Raw genomic sequence first — 27,364 nt, forward strand, 5'->3', positions numbered from 1 at the left:
CCGGACACATCCATCTGACCCAATAGTGATAACTTCCCCCTCGTCCAGCATGATCTGGTTAATGGCACCTTGGTGACAAGACTTCTTTCCAGCTCGACAGAGCTCCACTTTGATGAGACCACCATCCCAAAGGAGCATGTTGCCCCATTCTGACCCTGAGAGCACCTGACAGATGTGTGGAAAGAAAGAAATGTACATTAAAACAGAAAAAGGTATATATTTATGCCTCAAAGAGTGAGGACTATTTCTTTGTCTGTTTTTTAAATTTGCCAGAGGGTATGTGCACTCACAGGAAAGAGATGGGGCAGGGAGAAGAAAGCACCCTCATGGAGCTTGTTCAGGCTGCAATCCTTCTCCTCCATCTCTCCCTACTCTCAGGATTAGAGGCATGCACACACACAGGCCTGGCTATTTTTTCAAGCCACCAAGTCTGGGACTTGATAGAGTTGTTGGCCATGTAGAATCCAGCCACCTAACCACCAGGTCACAGGCTGGCCAGAGAATCATTTCTTAAAGATCATTTTTCTAGATTAAAAAAGTAAAACATATGAGGCCAACAGGTGGTGTGGTAGTTAGAGCCCTGGATTCCACATGGGCAACCACAGTTTGAGTCCCAGACCTAAGGTCTTGAAAATTATACCACGTGCGTGTGCCTGTGTGCCCAAAATCCCGAGAGGAGAATGGAGGAGAAGGGATTGCAGCATGGCCATTCCCTCTGGGGGATGATTTCTCAATTTTCCTCTCTCTTAGTCTCTCTCTGGTGAGTGCACACACCCTATAGTAAAAAAACCTGGGGGTGAAGGGGAAGGGAAAAATTTGAATACAAAAAAATAAGAAAATATAGTCATTAAAACTCACCATCCCAGGCACAACTACTAATCACATTTTGATGTATTGGGTCGTCGGGAAAGTCATCGTGCATTTTTGCATAGAGAAACAAAAAAACATCATGGTTTTTCCAATGACCCAGTATTTTCTTCTAGCATTATGTGTAGGTCTAGATCACTGTGATTAGGCTATACAGTACTGGCTGTTTTCACCTGTGCACATAGATCGCTTTGTACATGTCTTAAGGACATTCCAGGAGTAGAATTACAAGGCCAAAAATTAGAGATATGTTTAAAGTTCTCGAAAGATAACAACCTACTTTTTGAAGTGTGATATTATCAAATTCTATAAGATGTTTGCCAAACATATCTCTATGGAATATTATTCAGTCATTTAAAAAAAAAAAAAAAAACAAGAAGACCCTGGCATTTGATAGAAAGTGGTGGAATATGGAAGATTTACTGCTGAATGAAGCAAGTCTGGCTATGAAAGAGAGACATCATATATTTCCGCCTGATATATACCGACTGTCCACACTCTACGGTAGAGACTGAAAGACTGGAGGACATGAAAGCAGTGAAAATAGTTACAGACACCGGAGACGGTGTGGAAGGAGAGTGGGCGAGGGGAGGAGCATAGGGAAGGAAATCAGGGAGAAGAAACAGAGAAGCAAGACCTTCGTGAGACACAGAAATGGTTTATTATCTATTGATTGATAACGTGTATCGTATCCTCAAGTGGAGTGGTCGGAGGTATATTTCATGTTGGGTAAATTCTCTTTATAAGCCAAATGATGTATAGCAATTGAATGTTTAAAATAATAATAATAAAATTAAATTAAGTTAAAATAAAGATGTTTGCCAAGTGTAAGACCACTACTGAATTGAACAGATGATAGCATAATAGTATCCAGTTCCAGACAAAGATAGTCATCTGGGACAATCTCAAATTAATGAACCAAATTACCATTTAGCCTTGCATTGCTCAAAGGGCATACCACCAAACTTTCTTTCTTAGGATGTTTAGCAAGTGCTACATCATAAGTAACACTTACTGAGTATTGACACTGCACCAAGCACTGCTTGAACACTCTGCGTGTGTTAAGTTATGTTATGTTAAAAACTGTGTGAACTAGGCACATTCATCAGGGATACCGTGTACAGTTGCTTTATTTTCCCTGAAGATATAACTTTCTCTTTCCCATGAAGGAACCCTAGGGACCTATGGAAGTTCTTCAATTATCTCAATTTTAAAAAGGAGAAAATAAGCAAAAAACAATTAAGTAACTTATTCAACATTACTCAGAAGAGTCAGGGTTCTAAACCATGAACCCTGGCTGTTCTGATATACTGCCTCAGAGAGCAGATGCTAGCATAAACAAAGTCAAACCAATTTATTTTCTCTAGAACCCTCAGGAAAGTTTAATATAGAAGTACTTGCTGAGAATCTCCAGGAAAGATTTCTAGATACAAAGGAATTGGATGGAAAGACTTATTTTCGAAGAGCTTTTGTGCAGGCTGATGTTCCAGAAAATGTACTCTGAGCAACACTTTCCCTGCCTACTGCGGGGGCTCTTAATTATCGTTTTTTACTCATTTAGAATAAAGGCTGACTTTCCTAAGGCCTTCTACTCTTGGGTCTACCTAATTTTATTTGTTTTACCTATTATTATCTATTATTAAGCTTCAGCCCACTTATCCTACAGTCTTTATGCAAATTGCTTTCTTCTTCTTTTTTTTTTTTTTTTGGAGAGGTTTTCGCTATAGGGCATGTGCGCTCGCCAGACAGACAGACAGAGAGAAACATAGAGACAGAAAGCGAGAAATCACCCCCCAGGGGGGATGGCCACGCCAACAATCCCTTCTCCTCCATTCTCCTCTCAGGATCTTGGGCACGCACGCACACACGCCCAGCATGAGTTTTAAGCCACCGGGTCCGGGACACGAACCGCGGTCGACTACATGGGAGTCCAGCGACATAGCCATTATGCTAACTGCTGGTTCCCGTAAATTGCTTTCTTCTGTCCGGTGACTAAAGTCACCAAAGGTGACCGAAACCTGTAAGCTGTGCTTCTGAAATGCCACTCATATTCAGCATGCCCTTTCCACTGGTCCCAAAAAGCCTAGTCCCTTAGCATCTCTTTCGAGATCATGCTGACAGCTTCTTCCTAGGTTCAATCTCCTTGACTCCAGATTTCTCTTCCTCTAATCCACTTGGCATTTTATGGCCAAGTTAATCCATAATTTGCAACTCTACACTTTTCTTTCTTTCTTTTCTTTCTTTTTTTTTTTAGGCTCTTCAGAGAGACAGAGAGAGACCAAGAGACAGAAAGCAAGAAATCGCCCTCCAGAGGGCATGACCACACTGCAGTCCCTTCTCCTCCATTCTCCTCTCAGGATTTTTGGACATGCACGCACACATGCCTGGTATGAGTTTCAAGCCACCAGGTCTGGGACTCGAACTGTGGTCAGGAATGTGGGAGTCTAGCACCTCAACCACTACGCCTCCTACTACTCTACACTACTGATGTAACAATAGTTCTGCCTGATTGTTAAACTTTTCACACACTAGGACCCAATTATACTTGTCAACCTAAATTCTGCACTCTTTCACCATGTGAAGGTTTTATTTCAATCAGCCTTCTAACCGTCTGATATGTATTCCTAACTCTAAACGTTTCCTTTCTGGCTTTCTCATCGCTCTTTTCCCCTATATCTATACAAAATCTACTGACCCTTTTAAAGATATACCTCATACTATGTTGTTGAACTGATCTTCATCTTAGCTTAATTCTTACAGAATGCAGAATTGGAAGCTGGAATGATTTAAGATCATCATAAAGGTCTGGGATATATAGCAGCCAGAATGCAAGGCATCATATTTCCTTGTATCCACCACGCTTTTGAATTGAGACTATTCCATCAGGTAGATGACGAGACCATTTTGTTCCTTAAAGTTAGAATAATATTTGCCTAATGGCGTTTACTTATAACTGAGATGATCATAAATAATACCGTACAACTCATCCAACTAGGAAAGCAAATAAAACATCAGTGGAGGACGGATTCTAATGATCATTTCAGGCAATGTGCCTATAGATTTTGTAAGCAGAAGAGAGGAAGTAAACCAACAATATTAAAGAATAACATTGAAGTTTTGTGGATGCTATTGTAAAGTGATTTAATCCTGAATGATAAGCTGATAATAAAAACAAAAGTGACAGACTGTATGTCACCCGTGACCCAGTAAGCCTCTTGGAGTATGATGGCAAAAAGAAAAAAGGGACAGGAAAAGTAATGTAAATGGTGTGACTCCACAATTAAAAGTGGATCATGTCACTGTTAATGTATGAAAACATTCACAAGCTTTATAGGTGTATATAATATTTAAGGAAAAAGAAAACAAAATGGTATGTACCTGTGGATGATGACAATTTCAGAAAATATTTTAATGATACTTGCTATCATCTGAAGAAGTGAAATGAAATGTTCATTTCATTTACAAGTAGAACACCTGCTATTACTATTGGCAGAGATCTTAGAGTGTAGCATGTGTCTTTTATACACGTATGATTTCATAAACATACTTGAAAGTACAGCTGTACCATTGCAGAATAGTAGTGCTACTTACTTTCCCATCTGGAAGCTCCATGTAGCCTTCTATGTCAGTAGTGGCTGTTTTCCCAAATCGACCTAGTGACCCCTGCAACTTGAGACCAGTAAATGTAAAAGCCATTTCCCAGAACCTGCAAACAAACAAGAAAGAAACTGAATGAACCGCAAAGGGTTTTATTTACTTATATTTTAGTACAACCCAGATATTTGCATATTTTATATAGTCTTAGGTATTTATTCATTTACGCATCTGATTAATATGTATTAAGTATTCATATAAAGCTCTGGGACCAGCAGTTAGCATAATGGTTACGTCGTTGAACTCCCATGTAGTCGACCGCGGTTTGAGTCCCAGACCCAGTGGCTTAAACTCATGCCGGGTGCGTGTGCGTGCGTGCCCAAGATCCCGAGAGGAGAATGGAGGAAGAGGGATTGCAGCGTGGCCATCCCCCCTGGGGGGTGATTTCTCGCTTTCTATCTCTTGGTCTCTCTTTGTCTTTCTGGTGAGCGCACATGCCCTATAGCAAAATCCTCTCCAAAAAAAAAAAGAAAAAGTATTCATATAAAGTTCTAGGAGATATGAATTCAGGAAACAGCAAAACAGACAAGAAAGAGAGCTCCCTGTTTCCTTAGATCTTGCATTTTGTTTTTTTAAAGGATTGTTTTATTTACTATTTATTATTATTATTTTCCAGTTTGATCAGAGAGAGACAGAGAAAGAGAGAGAGAGAAAGTGAGAAAGGAAGCTACCAGGTCCAGGACTTGAACTGCAGTTGGTCATGTGGGAGATCCCAGCAACCCTAACCATCATGCCACCTGTGGCCCTGGATCTTGCATTTTAGAGCTATGATCTTTTATGTAGTAGGCACCACCACAGGTGACAATTTCAATTTATATTTAAATACTAACATTAAATAAAATGGAAAACTCAGTGTTTTGGTCAGACTAGACAATTTAAAGTGCTCAATAAATACATTTGGCTAGTGGTGACTTTTGCTAGTTACAGGGAAAATTTCCAATATTTTATATTTTCTTAATACTTGATAAAATGTGTATTTTCCACGTGCTCTATCTTTTGGGGAAATATTCACATTGAACAGTTCATTTATTTTATGTATCCAGAGTGGCCAAAGAATATATGAAAGCATTTAATCAGGGCACCTTCCATAGTTTGGAGAAGGATATTGATATATCCGATATTTCTAGTTGGATGGTGCAGATTCTTTTTCCTACGTGGTCTTCCTTATTCTCATTGTTCATTTACTTAGATGTCTAATAAAAAAAAAAGTTACTAATAACTAACATTTATCAGTTACTTTTAGGGCTAGGCATTATTTTAAAAGATTTTCAACAATTTTATAAAGTGTCATTAATACTCTCATTTTATACACAAGAAAATGAAGGTGCAGTGTGATCAAGAAAACACTCTCCAGTAACACAGCTTAGCGTATTAGAAATTTTTGGAAATGTTTATATCCTCAGAAACAATACTGCCTCATAGATAGTTCTGCCAGGACAGAAGTGTTCTTCGCTACCCAGTAAAGTAGCCACTAGCCAAATGTATTGAAAATTCCAAAATTTCATTTTAGAAAAATCTTATTCAATTGTTTTTTGTCTGTATTTCTAATAAATGAATGATTTTTTTTTTGGAAGACTAGATTTAAAGTGGAACAAGAGGAGCTTCGTATAGATAAAAATGTCATTTTCTTGAAGAGACAATGATGACAAAGTGATGACTAGCTCTGGGTGGAGGTGGAAAGTTTTTTCACAAGTGCACAAGACAGAGTGGAACAGAAATGGCAAAGAACGAAAATCCTTCCGTCCTGGGAACAGACCAGAGTGTGGGATAGTGAAGAGAGCAGAGCATTTAGAGGCAGAGACCTGGGACCAGAGTGGGTTCTGCTATGGTTTAATATTGAGGGTCCTCGTCGGGAATTATTTTGTGATAGTTTTGGTTCACAGATGAAGACTGAGTGGCAACAAACAAGTATCTCAGTAGCAGGCAGGAAAGGTCGACTTGAATCTGGAAACACCATGAAATGCTAGTTATTAAGACACCATACAAAGGCTTTCAGGAGGTGACCGCCATAAGCAGCAGCAGGTGATATTTAAAAGCCCTCCTTTTATTTATGCTGTTTTTGGAAATAAGATCCCAAATATCTGATTAGAACAGGTGCATTACTAGTTTATCACCTAAATATTACATTTAAAAATTATAGTAATGTTAACAACAGGGAAAAGGTCTCCAGTTCTTGGATCATCGTAGGAAAGACCCTTATGGTGTCTACTGGTCACCCGACCTACTTGATGTGGCCTGAACCTGCTGTGGTAAGCTGTTCTTCATCTTCGGGATTGAAAGTAACCTTAAAAACTTCCTGGGAAAAAGCTTTTCTCCTCAGGATGGGTTGTTCTTCTTTCCAGCTCCAGATGGTCAATGTGTAATCAGGGTTGCTACCAACAGAGGCCAGCAACGTACCACTGTTGTTAAAGTCCACATAAGCATATGCCTTCTCAGTCCCATCTGGAAGGAAGAATTTATTAAAGGATACATTTATTTCACTTTTAACAGTGCATTATTAAAAGAAGCAATCAAGCAAGGAGGCAGGCAGTGCTCGGAGACATATATGAACGTAAGACTGCCAAGAATCCCCTAAAGAAACAACTCTGAAAACCACTCATCGCCCTCGCTTTAGAACGAATGACACAAAAGGGAAGGTGAAGAAGTCTTAATCACATTTCGTGTGAGAAGAGTACTTTGAGAATATACTCAATTTTACCAAGTGGGAGAGAAACTCAAAAAACATATTAGGTAGCAGAGAGAAATTCATCTGAAATTTGCCAGTGAAAAACTCCCCAAATGGAAATTTTCTCCTGAAATCAATCACGTGGAAAACAGAACTGTCACATATCTGTGATGGTTAATTTTACGTGTCAGCTTGGCTAGACTATAATACCCAGTCACTCAATTAAACACTCAGCCAGGTGCTGCTGTGAAGGAGCTCAGTAGGTGTGGCCTTAACATCTGCAGTCAGTTGACTTTAAGTAAAGGAGATTATTCTGGATGATCTAGGTGAGCTTCATCCAGCAACCTAAAAAGCCCTAAAAGTAAAACTGAGGTCTCCGTGAGGAAGAAGAAATTCTGCCTGAAGACTGCAGCAACAACTGCTCCGCAGGAATTTTCAACCTGCCAGCCCGCCCTTCCAAACCGTACACTTGCCAGCCTCCACAGCTGCGGAAGCCAAGTCCATTAAATAAGTCTTCTCTTTCCAATGAACTGTTTCTCTGGAGAACTCTGACTGATTCAATAATGTCATACCTTCTTCAGAATACTGTAAACCTTGAACACAGAATAAAGATTCTACCAGATTCACCTCGAAGAATTCTGTAGGGCTTCAGTGAAGGATATTCGTAGAAGATAATCTTGGGAAAACTCCCCTTTTCAGCTACTACGAAGTAAGTTTTATCTGGATGAACCTACAAAAAAATAAAACCTCACTAAAACATTAAAAGGAGGATGATCATACGAATAATCCTATTAATGCAGTATTTAGTATCCATCCTTTTATGATTTATTAGGATCTACTCCAATAGGAAGCTCCCAAATAGACATGTAATATATACTTCATGATGGATATGGTTTAAACTGAAAACTAGAAGAATTCTCATTTTGTCTTACTCTCACTGAGACTTATTTCTATAGTTTTCTAAATGCATTAGAAAAGCTAAAACGGTTCTCAATCCTTAGTGTGCATTGGAATCACTTGTAGGGCTTATTAAAGCACAGATTATGGGTTTTGCCCACCGAGTTCCTGATTCAGGAGGTGAGGGATTTGAGAATTTTCATTTACATTTCCAACAAGTTCCAAGGCGATGTCATTCCTACTGAACTGGTTACACTTTGAGAATCACTAAGCGAGATGTAGTTTACCCTGCATGTAAATCAACCTAAATATTGAACAGCAAAAATCATGGAATGGGTGGAATTCGTGTTTCTAGAATAGGTTAGATCACTACATAAAAAGGTTTCACCTTAGACACGTTACCATAAATTAACGTAAACTTACTAGAAGTGAAAAAGATATACTATTCCAAGCCAGACGCAGAACATAGTTTTGCACTGGATAAACTATTTGTGCCAGCATTTCACATGATAGCCATGTAAGTTGGATACAATCATGTGCTCATTTCTGCCAAATGCATCAGGAAGCCAAATGCAAATGGCTAGCAAAAGGTGAAAATAAAGATAGGGTGTTACAAGAACAAGCTTAATTAAAACACACTTTGTATTTATGAAATTCTGGTTTTAGTTACTGTTTCACAACTCTCGATTATTTAACTAAGGACAAGGAGCGTGGTTCTCAGACACCGATTATAAATCCCGGTACCTAAGACAAAATTGCAGCTCTTTTTTCTTCCCTTTATTCTTGGAGCTATAGATGGACAGGCTGAGCTCTAACCAGAAAGCTGACTCTTACTCTTTTGTTCAGGTTAAATCCCCATGAAATGAGCTTGGGTGTACAGGAAGAACACTCAGTGAGTGATGGTAACACTGCATATGGCTTCCATTGATTGTGCTTACTATGTACCAGACACTAACCCATGTTTTATGTGCATTCATTGGTTTAAATTGCGCATCAACCTGGTGAACTTGGATACCACTGTCATTCCTGTCTTATTGATGAGTAAACTGAGTCACAAAGACCTCACGTAACTTCCCTGTCGTCGGACAGGCTGCAGTGTGGTGTGAGAGACAGGATTCAATCCATGTGTCAAAAAGCACAAGGGACTAAGAAATAGTAGATCCCAAAGAGGTGGGGGAAATAAAGAATATATCCATCTAGATATCTGTTTACAAAGAAATATTGTGTAGGACAGATGGTCATAGAAAGAGGGAGGTTCAGCAAATCCTTTGCTTTTCTTTCTTTTTTTTTTTTTTTTTGAGAGGTTTTTTGCTATAGGGCACGTGTGCTCGCCAGACAGACAGACAGAGACATAGAGACAGAAAGCGAGAAATCACCCCCCAGGGGGGATGGTCACACCACAATCCCTTCTCCTCCATTCTCCTCTCGGGATCTTGGGCACGCACGCACACGAGTCCGGGACTCGAACTGCGGTCAACTACGTGGGAGTCCAGCAACATAGCCATTACGCTAACTGCTGGTTCCCAATCCTTTGCTTTTCTAGGTCTTGTCTACACTAAGTCAAAAAGTGTCGGCCTTCTCATCTAGAAGTTGCTGTGGGACTGAGTTTCAGTGTTTTATTTTTAGGGGGAGACATGAAATGAATACAACATTTACTTTACACTCAACATACAGATTCACCCTGTCTTTTCTGGAAGACAGTTTATATGTCCCAAACCATATTTTTTCAGAGGCTTCTCATTGCCTTACAACTGGATAACTGTTCCAGAAAAGATGAGATGGCATGGATAGTGGCAAAAAGGGCCCACTATCCAGACCCCAACAGATATAAGACATGTGAACATAAAATTACTTTGTATCCAGGGAGACAGGAATTAGGATTAGCATTCTTGACTCAACTACACCTCTGACTGCTGTCCTCATGTGGTGGTACCTGACAAACACAGTGGGCTGCTTTACAGAACAATGAAAAGGATGTTTTTGTTGTTGTTTTCCCCTAAGTAACGCAAAGCTTACCCCAATGACACCAATGCCTTGACCACTGCTACTTCGCAGATAGGTTTGTTCTTTGGTTTTCAAGTTTAGAAGAACCAGTTGGTTTCCAGCTATGTACAGCACAGTACTGGTGTCCAGAAGTTGTAGGTTGGCTCGCCTTTTACAGTCATAGCCAAAAGAATGTCTGAGAGAAAGGCACTAAGGAAAACAAGTGAAATAAAACAGCCACACTCTCAGATAAAGATTCGAGGTTGAGATAACTGAATCTTACATGGAAACCCATAGTTTTTGTATGTATTACTAATACAGTTTGTTTTCAAATTAAGTGAACATTCTCAAGCTCTAACTTAGTTAACATTTTAATTTTCTATGGAAATCCTGAAAGAATATTACTTATTTTTGCAATTATAAATAATGTTAAACTTGTCATTGGGCACCATAAGGAGCAAAACAGTTACCTAAAGAATTTCATTTTCGTCTCTCCCACTAAAACTAAATCACATTGTAGAATGCAACAGAAAGTTCATGATTTTGTATTCACAATGCCTGTTAAGCCTGTTGTCTGACCATAGTGAAGATATTATATAGGTCTCTTCTTTGCTGTTGAAAGAAAAGATGTTTAAAATTCGGACACATTTATGAAATTTAGCACACCACTTGAAAACATGACTGTTGTACTAAATTCAGATAAACATAATTTAAATTTAAATCATACAAATTGTAAAAATTGGTTAAATAAAATATACTAATATTATTATGTAGTTGAGGCACTAATAGTACTCGTAAGGTGTGTAGACAAGTGTCTATGTGTGTTTTTTATGTTATGGATTAAAATTGCAATAATTCAAAACAGAGGTAAAAAAATCTGAGTTATACAAGGGGAAAATGAAATTAAAAATGTAGAAAATGAAATTAAAATATGAGTTTATTTGGAACAATTTTTTTTTTGGAAATGCACACATACTTTCATAATACTCATTTTCCATTAACTGCTTGAAGACCCCCTAATTTAAACATCCTTTAAATGTATATTACTATTACATTCAAGTTCAAATTACTATAACCCAAGTTATAAATTTAGTAAATAAGTCAAAGGAGATCAATCTATGAACAAAATTACAGTTGGCAAAAGGAAAAAAAAGTGTTATGTAGTGTATCTTTAGTAGATAGATTATTCATTTATAAGAATCTATTGGTAACATGGAAGCTGAAGAATCATTGAAGAAATCTTTATCTCGGGACCAGCAGTTAGTGTAATGGCTATGTCGCTGGACTCCCACGTAGTCGACCGTGGTTCACGTCCCGGACCCGGTGGCTTAAACTCACGCCGGGCGCGTGTGCGTGCGTGCCCAAGATCCCGAGAGGAGGAGAATGGAGGAGAAGGGATTGCGGCGTGGCCATCCCCCCTGGGGGGGTGATTTCCTGCTTTCTATCTCTCTGTCTCTCTCTGTCTGTCTGGCGAGCGCACGTGCCCTATAGCAAAAAACCTCTCCAAAAAAAAGAGAAATCTTTATCTCTTGGGCCCTTGTTAAAAAATAAATTATAATTTTAGAGGATTTCATTTATTTATAAGTAAATACAAATTTTCAAGAAAGAAATTCCATGTTAAAATTACTTTTAACAAGAAAAACATATCAAATGTAAAGCAGAAGAGAATATTTAAATAAATGCAATTTGAATTATGAAATATAAACAAATTATAATCAACTATATGTAACCTATCTCATTACCAAATAGTTAAATTGAAAAAGTAAGAGAAGTGTTTCAGGATATTTTATCTCTTTAAGAAAAAGAAATGTTATAAATAAGGATAGATAGGGAGTCCTCTAAGAGTTTATGGAAAATGTATATTTTGAAAAAATTATAAAAGGATTTCAAAACTTTCTGCACTGAAATAAATTTCTGCTTTAATTCTATTAACTTCTTTTTTAAAGAGATTCTTGCTATAGGGAGCATGTGCTTGCTGAAGACACAGAGAGAGAAAGTGAGAAATCACCCTTTCGTCCCTTGGGGTGATTACCATGCCACAATCCCTTCTCTTCCGTGCTCCTTTTGGGATTTTGGGCATACACGCACACACACCTAGTGTGGGTTTCAAGCCACTAGGTCCAGAATTCAAACCACGGTCAGCCACATAGGAGTCTAGCAACACAACCACTATACCACCTGCAGTTCCTGTCCATTAACTTTATTTTTATAAAAAGAATTATTTTATTTTGTTTATTATTATTATTATTCAATTTGACTGGAGAGGGTCAGGGCAGGGGGGAGGGGAGAGTGAGAAAACAGGAGACCAGGCCCAGGACTTGCGCTGCAATCAGCCACGTGAGAGTCCAGCACCCTGACCTCCATGCCACCTGCTGACACCAAGTCTCCTTGTAAATGCCTAAAAGTGAGTCTTATACAGAAACACGAAAAACGTGTGTTCTAAAAGTCTAAATGAAGCTATTTGGCTCTCCTGAAGAATATTATTACCTCCTTAGCCATAGGATTTTATTTATTTATTTGGAGAGGTTTTTGCTATAGGGCGTGTGTGCTCACCAGAGAAACAGAGAGAGAAAGAGACAGAAAGCAAAAATCATCCCCTGAGCGGGGGGCTGGCCATGCCACAATTCCTTCTCCTCCATCCTCCTCTCGGGCACACACACACATGCACCCGGCATGAGTTTAAGCCACCGGGTCTGGGGCTCAAACCGCGGTCTACTACGTGGGAGTCCAGCAATATAGCCATTACGCCAGCTGCTGGTCCCAGCTATAGGACTTTAAATAAAACGTGTAGACAAATATCTCCATATTTTTGTAGTGACTGGTAGAAGAAAGTTTTGCCTACTCTTTTTTTCCTTTTTCCCAAGCCACAGCACTCACCTTGCATTCTTCTTTCTTTCTACTCTGTGTCAATATAATACAAGAGGATTTGGGACCAGCAGTCGGCGTAATGGCTATGTCGTTGGACTCCCATGTAGTCTACCGTGGTTCGAGTCCCGGACCCGGTGACTTAAACTCATGCTGGGTGCATGTGTGTGCGTGCCCAAGATCCCGAGAGGAGAATGGAGGAGAAGGGATTGCGGCATAGCCATCCCCCCTGGGGGGTGATTTGTCACTTTCTATCTCTCTGTCTCTCTCTATCTTTCTGGCGAGCGCATGCACCCTATAGCAAAAACCTCTCCAAAAAAAGAAAAAAAAATATATATATATAATACAAGACAATTTCAAAAATTTCATGGAAAATGGAATTAAAGTACAAGTTTATTTTGATACAAACGATTTTGAAATTCAGGGACCAGCAGTTAGTGTAATGGCTATGTTGCTGAACTCCCATGTAGTCGACTGTTGTTCAAGTCCCAGACCCAGTGGCTTAATCTCACGCTGGGCACAAGTGTGTGCGTGCCCCCAGATCCCGAGGAGAATGGAGGAGAAGGGATTGCAGCATGGCCATCCTCCCTGGGGGGTGATTTCTTGCTTTCTATCTCTCTGTCTCTCTCTGTCTTTCTGGTGAGCGCATGCGCCCTATAGCAAAAACCTCTCAAAAAAAAAAAAAGATTTTTAAATTTATACACAGGTTCTTCATGATATGCATCTTCCATAAGCTTTCTGAAGACCCCTTGCATTTTAGAGGGCTAACAATATTTAACATTAGAGGTGGGTTACCTTCTCTTCACTAACTTGAATGAGAATTAAGAATTAGAAATACTGTCTTTTATCCAATATTATCATGGAAAAACTCCCTCTTACAAGCTGCTGCTCTGACCAAAAACCCTTTCAAACCCAGAATGGGTGTGACTGTAACTTCTCAAATTCTCTATCTCTAAATTACAACATACTTGAAGGAACAGACTTCCTTGCCATTTCTATTTTCCAGAATGCCTAGCACAATGTCTTGAGCCTATTAATTATTTGGTAAATGTTTATGTCATTAATAAATTAATGTTATGAATTTATTTATTTCCATGAACATTTCCACGACATCCCCAACAGGGTCAACACTGCTATCCACCCTCAGCCTCAGTCAGTCTCAGATCATGGGTACACGGATGCCCAATGAACTTGGGCAGGTCTCTGGAAGTGAACTTGAAACTTTCCCAGGGGTTCAGCCTCACAGAACATCACGTCCCCCCACTGCACCACCATCTGGCCTCTGGTCCCTCCCTTTTAACCCAGCAGCAGTCCCTCAGAAGAATTAAAATGTGTCTTGATATATCTTTAATTTCCTTTTGTTTTATCTCACCCTTTCTTCTGGCTTGCCTTTCTTAACTTCCTGTGAGAGACCCATGGACTTCAGTGTTTGTTCATGGCCTTCTAAACCCTCCACTTTAAAATGATTTAAATGCTATTTGAAATTTGGTTCGATGTTTTTGTTTTTGTGTTTTTGGTTTTGTTTTGTTTTGTTTTTTACAAATTATGCTATGATTTAGGTACTATTTTGCAAATGGTACATTTTTTGATTAAAGGATTAAAAAAGAGTACTTAAAAAAAGAAACTACACTTAGGAATATACTAACACACACACACACAAAATAAAAAAGAGTACTTAGGGAATAGATGACTAACTTCTTAGAGTTTCTCACAGGATAGACTATATTTGTTTCATCTCCAGAAGAAAAACTAAGTCCAATGAGGATCATTTCAGAGAAGCAACTTTTGAGTCAAGGCCTCACAGAGCTCTCTAACAATGAAAGCTGTCCAGAAATGAATAAACTATACGTTCCCTGGTGTTGAAAATGTTCAAGAAAAGGTTATAGTGAATATAGCCACTCGTTCAGTATAAGTACAGAAGATTCATACATCCAATCAAAAATCCAGATTCTTCTAAGTCTACAGAATCAAAGAATAGCTCTCTAATATAGAGACTCTCCTATCCTGGAGCAGTGACACCCCAGTGCTGGGAGCTGGAAGAAGGTGGCATGTGTAAACCACCTGGGAAGCTTTTTCCAAGTACATATGCCCAAGTCCCCCTCCATACAGAAATGGGCAGTAGGTCCAGGAAGGCTGCAGAGCAATGTGTACTTCAGGAAGAGCTCCTCGGGGACTCAATAAACCATCTCACACCTTCTCAAGAAAACAGATCAAAAGAAAGCAAGAAACTTGTATAGAGACAAAAAAAAAATTTTAAATGGAGAGGGAGAGTGAAAGTTTCAGGTTACAAGATGATTCAGGGTAAAATTAGTCACACCTGGAACTGAATCAGAGTTAGAAACTATACTGACAACATGTCCTATTTTTAAGTAAGAAGCAAAATCGAGGGCCAGCAAATGGCGTAATAGTTATGTCACTGGACTCCCGCATGGCTGACCCTGAGGATTGAATCTCATGCTGGTCACATGTGTGTACATGCCCCAAATCCTGACAGGAGAAAGGAGGAAAAGGGATTGTGACATGGCCATCCCACACGGGGCAGGGTGTGTGTGTGTGTGTGTGTGTGTGATTTCTCGCTTTCTGTCTGTCTCTCCAGCAAGTACAGGTGCCCTATCACAAAAATCGGTTTAAAAAAAACTGAGTCAGTAGTACACCATCTTGTCTCTGCAAGCACACCTATTATAAGAAGCCAGTCAATGGTATACACCTTAGGGTTGATAACTACTACCCACCTGCAGGCAAGCACACTAAACTGCTAAGGATGTTAATAGAAATCATCTTCTAACTATGCACCTTGCAAACCTAACACCATAAAGTGATGACAAACACTGACTCTCCTTGTCAGTCATTCCCACTTTTTTTATTTGTTTTTGTTTTGATGTAGGGCATCTGTGCTTGCCAGAGAGAGACAGAGAGAGAAAGAAAGTGAGACATCATCCTCCGGGGGAATGGCCATGCTTGCCAGAGAGAAACAGAGACAGGGAGAGAGAAAGTGAGACATCACCCCCCCAGGGGAATGGCCATGCTGCAATCCCTCCTCCTCCACTCTCCTCTCAGGATTTTGGGCACTCACGCCCACGCACCTGGTGTGAATTTCAAGCTGCTGAGTCTGGGACTCCAACCACATAGCCGGCCATGTGGGATCCAGTGCCTTAACCTCCAAGTCATCTGCTGGCCCATCATTCCCACTTTTGCCTTTCTTCACAGACTCTTACTCTCCAGACCAATTAAAACTGGCTATTTTGTGCCCTCTTTCTTCAGGGTCATCTTCTCTGATAACTCAGCTGATACATAATGCGAAAGAACTAATGCCCAACAATGGCCATGCTAGTGTGTCAGGAAGGGTAGTCAGCAATTAAACTTCACAGGCACTGGCAAAGGAAGGCGAGGCTGGGAGAGGAGGTAAATGGTGATAAGACGCTTCTGGTCTCTTACCCATCATGTCCCCTGAACTGTGATCTTTTCACCTGTGCAAAGGATGGTCAAAAAAAAAAAAAAAGAAAGCATAATTCTCTTTATGGTTATTTGGCATCAGCCAACACTTAGTTTGAATTAAGACCATACACTTCTATTTCAAATCCTCTGAGGGCTATGTTTCTTAGAATTACCCAACACAGGGGTTGGTAAATTGTTCCTGGTCAGGTAGCACCCCTTTCAGACTTGGTGGGTCTCTGTCACACTAGTGCCCTCTGCCCTTAAAGATGATGGCAACCATATTTGAAGTGCCAGTGAATATGTCTGTACTGCAATACCATTTCTTCACAAAAATAGACAGAAGGCCCATGGGGGTAATTCACCAATGCTGATCTCAATAACTAACATTTCCAGAGTATACGGATGTAGCTGGAGTGGATACACGAGCCTGAGAAGATCCACGGGTATGTTTGATTCTGGAGTTATAAAAGGCATAGAAGCAAGATCCATGTAATTGTAGAAGAAGCTTTCTGATAATTTCTTCTTAACCTCCTTCTCTGCCTCTTCCACAGCTGGGGCAGGCGTTCCCTGAGATGCTAAAATATTAAAATATTTAACTAAGAAAAATGCCCAGTAAATCCCAAAATTGTATTTCCCAAAGTCAGGAAGGATGTACAGAACAACTCCCATTTAGAGTCCCACTACTGGCATGAACATTAATGACCACCCACCCCTGTGCATGGGAGGAAGAACCCATGTGCCTGTGTACCTCAGGGCAGAGGCTGAGCGGAAGTCATGGCTTCAACAGTCTCAGAGAGCAATTCCCAATCAGGTCCAAGGAAGAGTTGGAGAACTCTCACAAACCTGGACTGGAGCACTTTTTAGACTATCTTGATCCCTAGAAAGCTGACTCCAAGAGTTCTATGTATGACACGTAAAAAATGGAATACAGGGGACCAGCAGGTGGCATGGTGGTTAAGGCACTGGACACTCCCACATGGCCAACCACAGTTTGAGTTCCAGACCTGTTGGCTTTGCTTTCTCATTTTCCCTCTTTCTTTCTTTCTGTCTGTGTCTCTCTCTGGTCAAATTAAAATAAAATGAATAAATAAAATTAAATTAAATAAATAATTCTTTTTTAAAAAATGTTATAAAATTGTAGTGCATTTAAAGTATTTACATTTAATTAATTATATACAACTCCGGGGATGCTAAACCACCCTACCAAAATATGGAAAATGCTTTTCCTTTCTTCATTCTCACACATACCCACATCTGGCACATTTTCTTTCTATAGATATAAACTGTTCATTTCATCTTAACAATTTATCTTTAAAACAGTGACAATAACTTTTAGAAAATGATTACTACTTAATACTTACCTCTAGTGCTTTCTGAATAATTATCTTGTAATGAGCTTGAGCTGCCTTCCAATTGTTCCAGGTCTAAGTCGTCTTCATCTAAATATGATTCTTCCCCTTCCGTAAATGTTTCTTCTGTGGCATCTTCTGAAAATTTATCATCTTTTGTAGCTGCTATTTAAAATAATTTGTTTTAGCAATTTCTCATTTTCAGCTAAACATTTTTTTTCCTAAAGTAGCTAAAACTTCCAATTTTTATACTCTCAAAAATCCAAAGAAGAATCGTTTTATTTGGTTAGCCTTATAACGTAACAAAACGAAAAAGCCTTTTCTACGAGTTAAGCTCAATTTTCACTGAATTTTCAGCCTATTTCTTATGACTGCATACTTACGAGAAAGAAAAAGATAAAAAAGGAAATTATGGTATGCTATCATCATTTCAGTTAAATTTGATTTTTACCAATTTTTATAGAGGATCTATTATGTTAACAGCAAATAATGCTTAGTCAAGAATAACCTTCTCTAAGTATGATTATTTCTCTCTTAAGTGATATCCCAAAAATAATAAGTTAGAATATTGGCTTCGAGACAAGCTAGGAGGGGAAGAGGACTGAGCTGGAAGCAGGATGGCCCAGACATGACTCAACATTCAGACCAAGTCCACACGTAGGAATGGTTCATACATGCAATGTCCAACAGAAGAAGGATAATGCTGGGAGAACTTTCAGAACATGAAAGAAACAGGGAGTGTAAAGAGCTACCTAGGGGATCTGAGATGAAGCTAAGAGATTAGGAACGAATATCAACGAGGCAGAAAAATTGGGCCAAGGCACTCAGCTGGCAACAGGATAGGGTTTGGAAGGATTATTATACCTGGATGGAGAGAAAGTAATCCTGGGTACCTAAATGGCACACACCCATAGCTTGAGTTTCCTGAGAGACTGGGGAATAACTGCAATAATACCGTAGCTCCTTCTTGTCGAGAACATGGCAACCAAAGACCACTGTCTTCATCTCAAGATAAGGCAATACTAAAAGCTTAACACTCTTTTAAAAAATATTATTTAACTTTATTTATTTGTTTATTTATTATTATTATTATTTAGTTTGACCAGAGAAAGAGATGTAAAGTGAGAAAGCAATCCACCAGATCTGGGACTCACACTGTGGTTGGCCATGTGGAAGTGCAGCACCCTAATCACCATGCCACCTGCTGGGTGTGGTGGCACCTGCTCTATGGCAAAAACTTAACACTCTTAATCACCAGCTTCTCCTCAACTCCTAAAAGAGCTAAAACTGCCAAAAGATGAGTTAAGGCTGCAAGCTAAGACAGTCACCAATAATGTAATCAGGAGTGAATACAAATGACAAAGAAGATTTTTGAAATTGTGGATATTATGAACCTGGGAGAAGGGCTGTGTGATTGATGAAAAAAGTAGAATTTGGGGGTGGAAAAAACCCACCTACTTTGGCAGGAAGTAGGCACATAAAGTAAGCCGAGGAAGTAGTAGACCGAGGCAACTTAGTGTTGACTGGAGATTTTTATAATCTTTCTAATTCCCAAATAGATTGGTGGAAGGCTTATGGTTTGAAGTATTAACCGGCATTTGCCTTTCTATTCTTGGAAATAATCTGAAATCAACAGTGAGGATGAAAGCCAAAAACACAAATCCCGCCTTTTGTGGACCTAGTAGTATGTAAAGCCCCAAGTCACCCATGGATGGCAGGGGCAGCTGGCAAAGAGCTGGCCAGACTGGTGGAAGCTGGACAGGGTAGGTGTGAAAGAAAGCAAAGGGGGGCGATGAGGAGAGAGGGGACCGGAAGTAGCCAGTAGTACCCAAAAGAACCAGTTATTTCTGGTTTATTATCCAGGTTTGGACATGTGAGTTCCTTCAGTTTTCCTTTCTAGCCGATGGAACGAGAAAGCCGTGCAGCCTCTTCCCCAGGCTGTCAGAGATACTGCCTCTGCACATATTTTGCCTGTGATTCCTTGTTTATCTTTACCTTCTCTTTGAGACTGGGAGCACGATGAGGATACATATGATATAATCGTGCACACAGAAAACCTATAAAAGCTACCTAAACTTTATCATTATTTAACAGCAGGGTTGGTGCATACAACAATAAGACAGGGAGACTTTAAAAGGTTCATGAGAAATGGAATTAAGGTACACGGGTTTTTTTTTTTTTTGGTGTAACATTTGAAATCCATGCGTGTAGTTGTTTCATAATATGCATTTTCCATTAACTTCTGAAGGGTCTCCCTCCCTCATATGCAAGTAGCAATCGTAGAGACTTCCCTTTGGTCATTATAAAATAACTAGTACCAGACTGTTCCTCTACCAAGAGTGTGGAATTATTTCGTCTTCCTTCAATTCAATCCTTTTAAAAAAGAATTCTTGATTTTATTTATTACTATTTTTTAAAATTTGCTACAGGGAATGTGTGCTCACCAGAGAGAGACAGAGAGAGAGAGAGAGACAGAGAGAGGGAAAATGAGAAAGCAAACCACCAAGTCCAGGACTTGAACTGCAGTCAGCCTGTGGGAGTCCAGTGCTACTTGCTGGACTCAGTTCAATCTGTTTTTGCTTCATATACTGTGACGCTCTGTTATGAGGTACATATGTATACATGATTGGTCTGTTCTCCTAATTAATCTCTTTATCATTATGAAATGTCCTTCTTTGTCCCTGGTTATACTCCATGCCTTGAAGTCTATTTTATCTTGAAGTCTATTATATCAACACAACCATTCCAGCATTCTTGTACGTGCTATTTATCAGACATTTCTGTGAGTTCCATTGTACTGTCTGTGGATGAAGAGGAGTTATTCTCTTCCCTTGGGGGAGAGGTATTTCCTTGGTTTCTTACATTTCTTATGCCTCTGCAGTGATTTCTAGTCTTCTGATGGGTTATTCGTTTCTTCCTAATTTCTAGAAGTTCAATCCGAGTGATCAGAGGTGCACAGGAGGAGGTGGTCTGCAAACTCTTTGCCATTCAGTTTTTCTCCCTTTGTGTCACAGATTCAGTGGGAATTGAGGAACACATTGACCCTAATAGTATTCGGATGCTTGGCTACATTTTACTTGGACCTGTCTAGACACTCAGTGCACAGAGGCCATGCAGCAGTAATGAAGTAAAAGAGAAAGAATAAGAAAACAGAGAAAGATAGAAAGAAGAAAGAGAAAAAAGAAAAAAATCAAACCAAAAAAATTATTTATTTTAAAAAACAAAAATTGAAAGCACTAGATCTCAGCTCTCGTGGCCGACTCAGTCTTCTTCTGAAGGCCTGCCCTTTTTGCGTCTCCTAAAAGGGAGGGAGGAAAGGGGAGGGGATTATTACCAAGATAAAGGAGGATTTCTCAGCCAAGAAGTATTTTACCTTAAAAAATTTTAAAAAAAGAAAAATTTTAAAAATGAAAAGACTAAGACAGAGAGACAGAAAGAGACAGAGACAGACAGAGAGGATAGAGGGGGCTCTACCAGGGTGATGTCTCAGCAGAACATCTTCATTTCTCTATTCTCTGAAAGCACTAGATCTCCGCTCTCATGGCAGACTCAGGCTTCTTCTGAAGGCCTGCCCTTTTTGCCTCTCCAGGGTGACTTCTCAGCAGAACATCTTCTTTTCTCTGTTCCCTGAAAGCATTAGATCTCAGCTCTCATGGTGGGCTCCCAGACTAAATTTCTTAAAAGAATTCAGGTAAGGGCTGGCAGGTGGCCGGTGGTTGAGGGCACTGGACTCCCACAGGGCCAATCGCAGACCTGGTGGCTTGCTTTCTCATTTTCCCTTTCTCTCTTTCTCTCTCGGTCTCTCTCCTCCTCACTGGTCAAATTGAAAAATGAGTAAATAAATTAATTAAATAATTATTTTTTTAAAAAAAGAGCGCAGATGTAGCAGAAACTTCTTATTAAATATGGAAAAGAGTCCACTTTGACTTTTCTGCTTGGGTCAAAACCCGGGAATTTTATTCCCTCTGCATAGGACTCTCAAAGGGTAAGAAGCTGCTCAAAAGTTGAATAAGCCTGAGAGCAAGGCAAGGTATCCAGGTGGAAACAAATAAGCAAAGAAAGAAAGAAAGAAAGAAAGAAAGAAATGCAACTCTCAGATAGAACAGGTAAGAGACCATTTCATGTAGCACCAAGGTAGAGAATGCCAACAAATTATTTCATATTATCATCTAGGATCCTAAGACCTATGGTAGGTAAACTAATTTAGGAGCTATGCACAGAGCAAGCCACAAGTCCTGCCTCTAAGGGGGTCTGACCTAAGAAAGGGGGTCCTGAGACAATGCTAGACAAAGGACTATTATCCTTAAATTCATTTTTGGAAAGCTGAGGGAAGCATCCAGGAAAATACTGTAAGCTCTGGAAGCCAAAAAGAAGACAGCCTTATATGAGACATGTGGTGGTGCCAGTGGGTGCAGACAGTGGTGCAGCAGGAAACTCTGCAATGCTGGCCCCCAGGGGAAGGGCCCAGGTCCCCATCTTGAGGCTTCCCTGTACACAGGTGTGAGCATGCATGCCTGTTGTCCTGGCTGGGATGTGAGTGGATCATAGCATGAAGACCCTGTGGGGGGTCTCTCTCTCCCTCTCTCTTTCTTTCCCTCTCTCTCTCAATAAATAAATAATACAAAAATAAATAAATTTTATAAGAAGCAGGAGGAGGAGATGATGAAGAAACAATATAGGAGTGGAGAAAAGTAGAAATGGTAAAACAAGACAGACCCTTAAAGACTCAGTGGACCTCACAGAAGAAAAAACTAGACTGGATGTGCAGGTAGGTTATTATCAATGCGCAAGTGACAGAAACTTCTATGTGCCAGGAACTGGGGATAAATGATCAAAACATACACTTTACTCTTAAGAAACTTAGAAGGATTTTTCTTTTCCTTTTTTAAAAAAATTATTATTTTATTTAACTTTATTTATGTATTTTTTTATTTTCATTTGACCAGAGAGGGACAGAGAGAGAGAGAGAGGGAAAAAGAGAAAGAAAGCAAGCTGCCAGGTCCAGGACTTGAACCTCAGTTAGTCATGTGGGAGTCCAGTGCCCTTAACCACCACGCCACCTGCCGGCCCCAAGAAACTTAGAGTTTTGTAAGTAAAATTCTACTGAAGAGTTTATAGAATCAGGGGACCAGCAAATGGCGTAAAGGTTACGTTGTGGACTCCCATGTAGTCAACTGCAGTTCAAATCCCAGACCTGGTGACTTAAAACTCACACCAGGTGCATGTATGTGTGTGCCCAAAATCCCGAGAGGAGAATGAAAGAGAAGGGATCATGCTGTGGCCATCCCCTCAGGGGCTGATTTCTTGCTTTCTGTCTCTCTGTCCTCTAGTGAGTGCACATGCTCTATATCAAAAATCTCTCTTTAGAAAAAAACATGAGTTTATAGAACCATTTCTATAATTTCTATAACCGTTTATAGAACAGAAATAGTTCTATAAACTCAGATACGAATTCTCTAAACATTATTTTTTTTGGTGGGAGGGGAAAAGGGAAGAAACACTTAACAGACAAAAGAATGTAAAGTTCTCTGTCGAAATGATGCATGTGGTAATAGCCTTGGTTTGATTATGACATACTACAGGCAGACTTGGAAAAACCATACTGTGTACTACGGAGATGTACAATGATGGAATGTAACCAGTCAATCAGTCAATCAATGAAGTAAGTATGTGTGCTCACCAAAAGACAGGCCCAGAATGTTCACAAGAGTATGATCAACAGAAGCAAATTACGGAGGTGTTCATCTTGAGTTGACTAGAAATATGAATGTGATCCAGGCACACAATGGAGTACTACACATCCACAAGAATGAATGGACACATGTAACAGCACAGACAATGCTCACAGATATAACAACAAAAGGACCACGACCCCCTCCCCCAATACAAGCACATACTTACATCTCCGCTCCGATTGAGAAGACCTCAGGGACTGCTTCTCATCACTCTTTGATCTGTCTGCTTTTCCCCCATCAGGGTCCTGATCATCCGGTTCCTTCATTTTCTCTGTAAGTGAAAAGTCGAGATAGAGAAAGGGACAATGCTATAAAATAGAAATGAACAGATACTAGCCCCTAACAAGTTCCACAAGCACCAAACACCACACGTGTTGATAATTTTATGTCTGCGTAGTATCCAAGATGACCCACTGACAGGAGGAGGCAGTCACCTTTGGTGCTCTGTAAAACAGTAAATGACAATTACAGATTACCTTACCCCAGGTATATTTGTTCTCATGGGGCACTCTCGCTGTCCAGAAGTCCACAGTGAGACACATCACCCAAGTCTGTCTTATCTCCAAATGTTCCACTATTAAAATCAACCCCCTGCCATCCTTCCTTTGGTCCATCTCTCTCTCTTCCTTTCATTATTTAGTATATTTCCTCTTCCTTCCAGTGGACACATAGGATTACTTTCTATGTTCATAATGACTGACTAAGGAAAAAAATATGCAAGGCAATACCAATTATCACAGAGCTCAGCTGCAAATTACCACGTACTGTGGTAAAATTATTTAGATAGCTACACACATATCTAAATGCTATTTTCCCCATTGCTTTCAAGGCTCTTCATAGTTTAAGTCAATTTCATTCTTAAAACCATTGAGCATACATCTAGACAAACTATATTTGCATGAGGGACCATTTAAAGAAATCGCTTCAATTTGAATATTTCAGATAAGAGCCTGAACACGGTCTGTTAACGCTTCGCTCTCGTTCTTAGCATGTTTCATATCAGGCTAAAATCTGCCTCCTGTACTTGGATCCACTTGACCCTGATTCTTTCTTTTGGCCACACACAGACAAGTTTTTCTGGGCACTCCAGCCACTCAGATCATTGAAATTAACGTCCGTCTCCCCAGTTCATCTCTTTTCTTAGCTAAAGCATCCTAATTCTTTCAGTTATTCCTCAATGACATGATTCCATCTTTCCTCACCATCCCGATAGCTCAAGAAGCCAACTCCCAGTGCATCATATATCTCTCTCAATTTTATATCTTCCTCGTAAGATCCAGACATTTTCCAGAAGAGACTTCACGTATTGGGGACCTCCAGTGCATTCCTTTAAAGTGGTGTGAGAATGCATTATCTGGGCGGAGGGCAGGCTCGTCACAGTTTATAAGCACCTGAAATGACTAACCCTTATTTGCGGGTCCGACACCATGTCCCATCTGTTCGCAGAACTATCTTCAATCTTCATTAGATTCAGCCTTATCAGTCTTGGCCTATGGCCAATTTTAACCATCTCGTTAGATAGATGGTTCAGTTTTGAGTCAATCTTAAGAATGTGTAAAGAAACAAATGGCAAGACTATGCAGAGGAGAGTGTTGGTCGAGGGCTGGTGGGAAGCCTGAGTGCCCCCCCAAGGTGACATTACTCTGATCCGTTCAGAGTCCAGGGACTGGCCCCCACTCTCCCAGACTCAAACACCATCTCAGCGTGTGCCTGGAGCTGATCAGGTTAAGATTCACAGTGATTCATGCATAAAGCTGACTCCGTTTGCGCTTGGTAACACAGACTACAACTGTGGGGAGAATATAAGACAGCTTGTGGGTTTCTATTTTTTGTTTACCACATGTCAAGCACAGGTCTAAGAAATTTTGCACATTGATCTCATATAGTTCTCAAAACAAGCCTATGAAGTAGATACTATTATTATTTTGCAGATGGAAAAGTGCTTTCTTTTTTAATCCTTCCCTCTCACCTAGTCATGCAATTGATTTCCAAGAATCCAGTTACTAAGCTTTCTAACTTCTCTCCTTCCCTTCTCATCCTACTGCCACCACCACGATAGTTCTGGTCTTCATTGTGTCTCACCTCTGCCATTACCACAGCCTCATATCTCATCTCTCCCTTCTCTAATCCATTTTCTACGCTGCCTCTTACGTTTCTAAAACGGCGCTTTTAATGCGACACTGTTCTAGTTTAAAACCTTTAATGGCTCTTCACTACAAGGAGGAGCACTCAGATGCCTTGGCACAGCATTGTGGTCTTCATTCATGGTTTATAGCTCCTCTCTTCTCCCCTCCTCTCCCCTCCTCTCCCCTACCCCCCCTCTTCCCTCCTCTCCCCTCCACTCTCCAGTCCCTCCTTGGCTCTTACTCTTTTTCAAGTTTTAGTCAGTAGGCAATCCAGACATTTCGGGGTGGACGAACACACTGATTACCTCTATGCCCTATGTCTTTGCCTATTCGTTCAACAGATACTTACTGGGCACCTACTATTTGCCCTGTCTGCATTATCCTTTATTTGTACTTTTAATTTTTGCCATATGGCTGGTGCATTCACAGGAGAGAGAGACACACAGAGAGAAAGTCAGAAATCATCCCCGATGGGACAGCCATGCCACAATGCCTTTTCCTCCATTCTCCTCTCTGGATTCTGACCATGCATCATGTACACAAGCCAAGCAAGATTTTCTTTTCTTTGGAGATTTTCTTTTTCTTTTCATTTTTTTTTTTTCTTTCTCCCTCAACCCTGGAGAGGTTTTTACAATAGGGTGCATGCACTTGCCAGAAAGAGAGAGACAGAGAGACAGAAAGCGAGAAATCACCCCCCAGGGGGGGATGGCCACGTCGCAATCCCTTCCCCTCCATTCTCCTCTTGGGATCTTGGGCGCACATGCACACGCACCAGGCGTGGAGTTTAAACCACTGGGTCCGGGACGCGAACCGCGGTCGACTACATGGGAGTCCAGCGACGTAGCCATTAAGCCAACTGCTGGTGCCCCGCGCGAGATTTTCAAGCCATGGAGTAGGGATTCCAACCCGGTCAGCCATGTGGAAGTCCAGCACCTTAACCACCACGCCACCTGCTGGCCCTGGCACTATCCTATTTAAACAAGAACCCCAGGAGGAAAGCATTACCTCCTCCTTTTCCGAGAGGAGGAAATCTAAGTGCAGAAGGGTCACCTTGGCTGCACGTGCCAAGTGTCACGCGCAGCTAAGTGTGCGTGGGGTGGCTTGCTTGACCCCAGGGCCCGGGCACTTATCCACAGACGCGCTGCTTCCTGCAGATCCAGCTGCCTGAGTTTCAGCCCAGCCAGGCCGGGAGCGCTCCCCGGCAGGATCGGGCCCAGGAATACCAGCCGTTTCCAGTGTTCGCTCCGCGGGTGTAAGAGGTCGTGTTTGAGCGGAGCCTGGAGAACACTGGCTCAGCCCGCGAAGTCCAACTGGGTCCGCTGTTTACTGACTCGTAAGGGCCTTGGGCGGTGGGGGAGGGCGCTGGAAGAACCGACGAGCTGTTGGGGTCCCAACTTACCCAAGGTGGCGACCCGGATCGCGGATTTCTATCCACCGAGGATCCCTTCAGTCCTCCGTTTACTGCGGTTACCACAGCAACGCCACCCGCCGGTGGGCGGGGCGGGGCGGACGTGGCGCATGCGCAGCCCGCTGTCGGGTTTTCCGAGGGTCCCTTTGCAGTGTGCCCGGGAAAAGCGGTCCCGTCATCTGTTGCAGGCGGTTTTGCCTCGTGACTCAATTTCAGAACCAAGCAGGAGAACCCAGCATTCTACCAGCCTGTTATCCTTAACAATGCCTTATTGATACTTAAATGATTTTCGAATACTTTGAAAGGATAACTTGCCCAATATTCCAATATGGTCCCCCAAACAGCCCTGATGGCAGCTGCGGTCCTGTGTTGAGGGGACT

General features: G+C 40.8%; 1 protein-coding gene across 1 annotated transcript; it reads right to left on the minus strand.

Annotated features, from left to right (window-relative positions):
* LOC102489723 (cilia- and flagella-associated protein 44) lies at positions 1-27,060 on the minus strand (the record flags this gene model as incomplete). Its single annotated transcript, XM_027765657.1, has 9 exons — positions 26,976-27,060; positions 23,617-23,721; positions 17,728-17,880; positions 16,788-16,941; positions 10,100-10,262; positions 7,814-7,916; positions 6,747-6,963; positions 4,459-4,573; positions 1-165 (listed from the first exon to the last, which is right to left on the minus strand). Coding segments are annotated over exons 2-9 (1,170 nt in total), but the record flags the coding sequence as incomplete, so codon positions are not given.
* Between the last annotated feature and the right edge of the window lie 304 nt (positions 27,061-27,364).

This window comes from Tupaia chinensis, unplaced genomic scaffold, assembly GCF_000334495.1.
Source record: "Tupaia chinensis unplaced genomic scaffold, TupChi_1.0 Scaffold139218_1, whole genome shotgun sequence".
Lineage (NCBI taxonomy): Eukaryota > Metazoa > Chordata > Mammalia > Scandentia > Tupaiidae > Tupaia > Tupaia belangeri.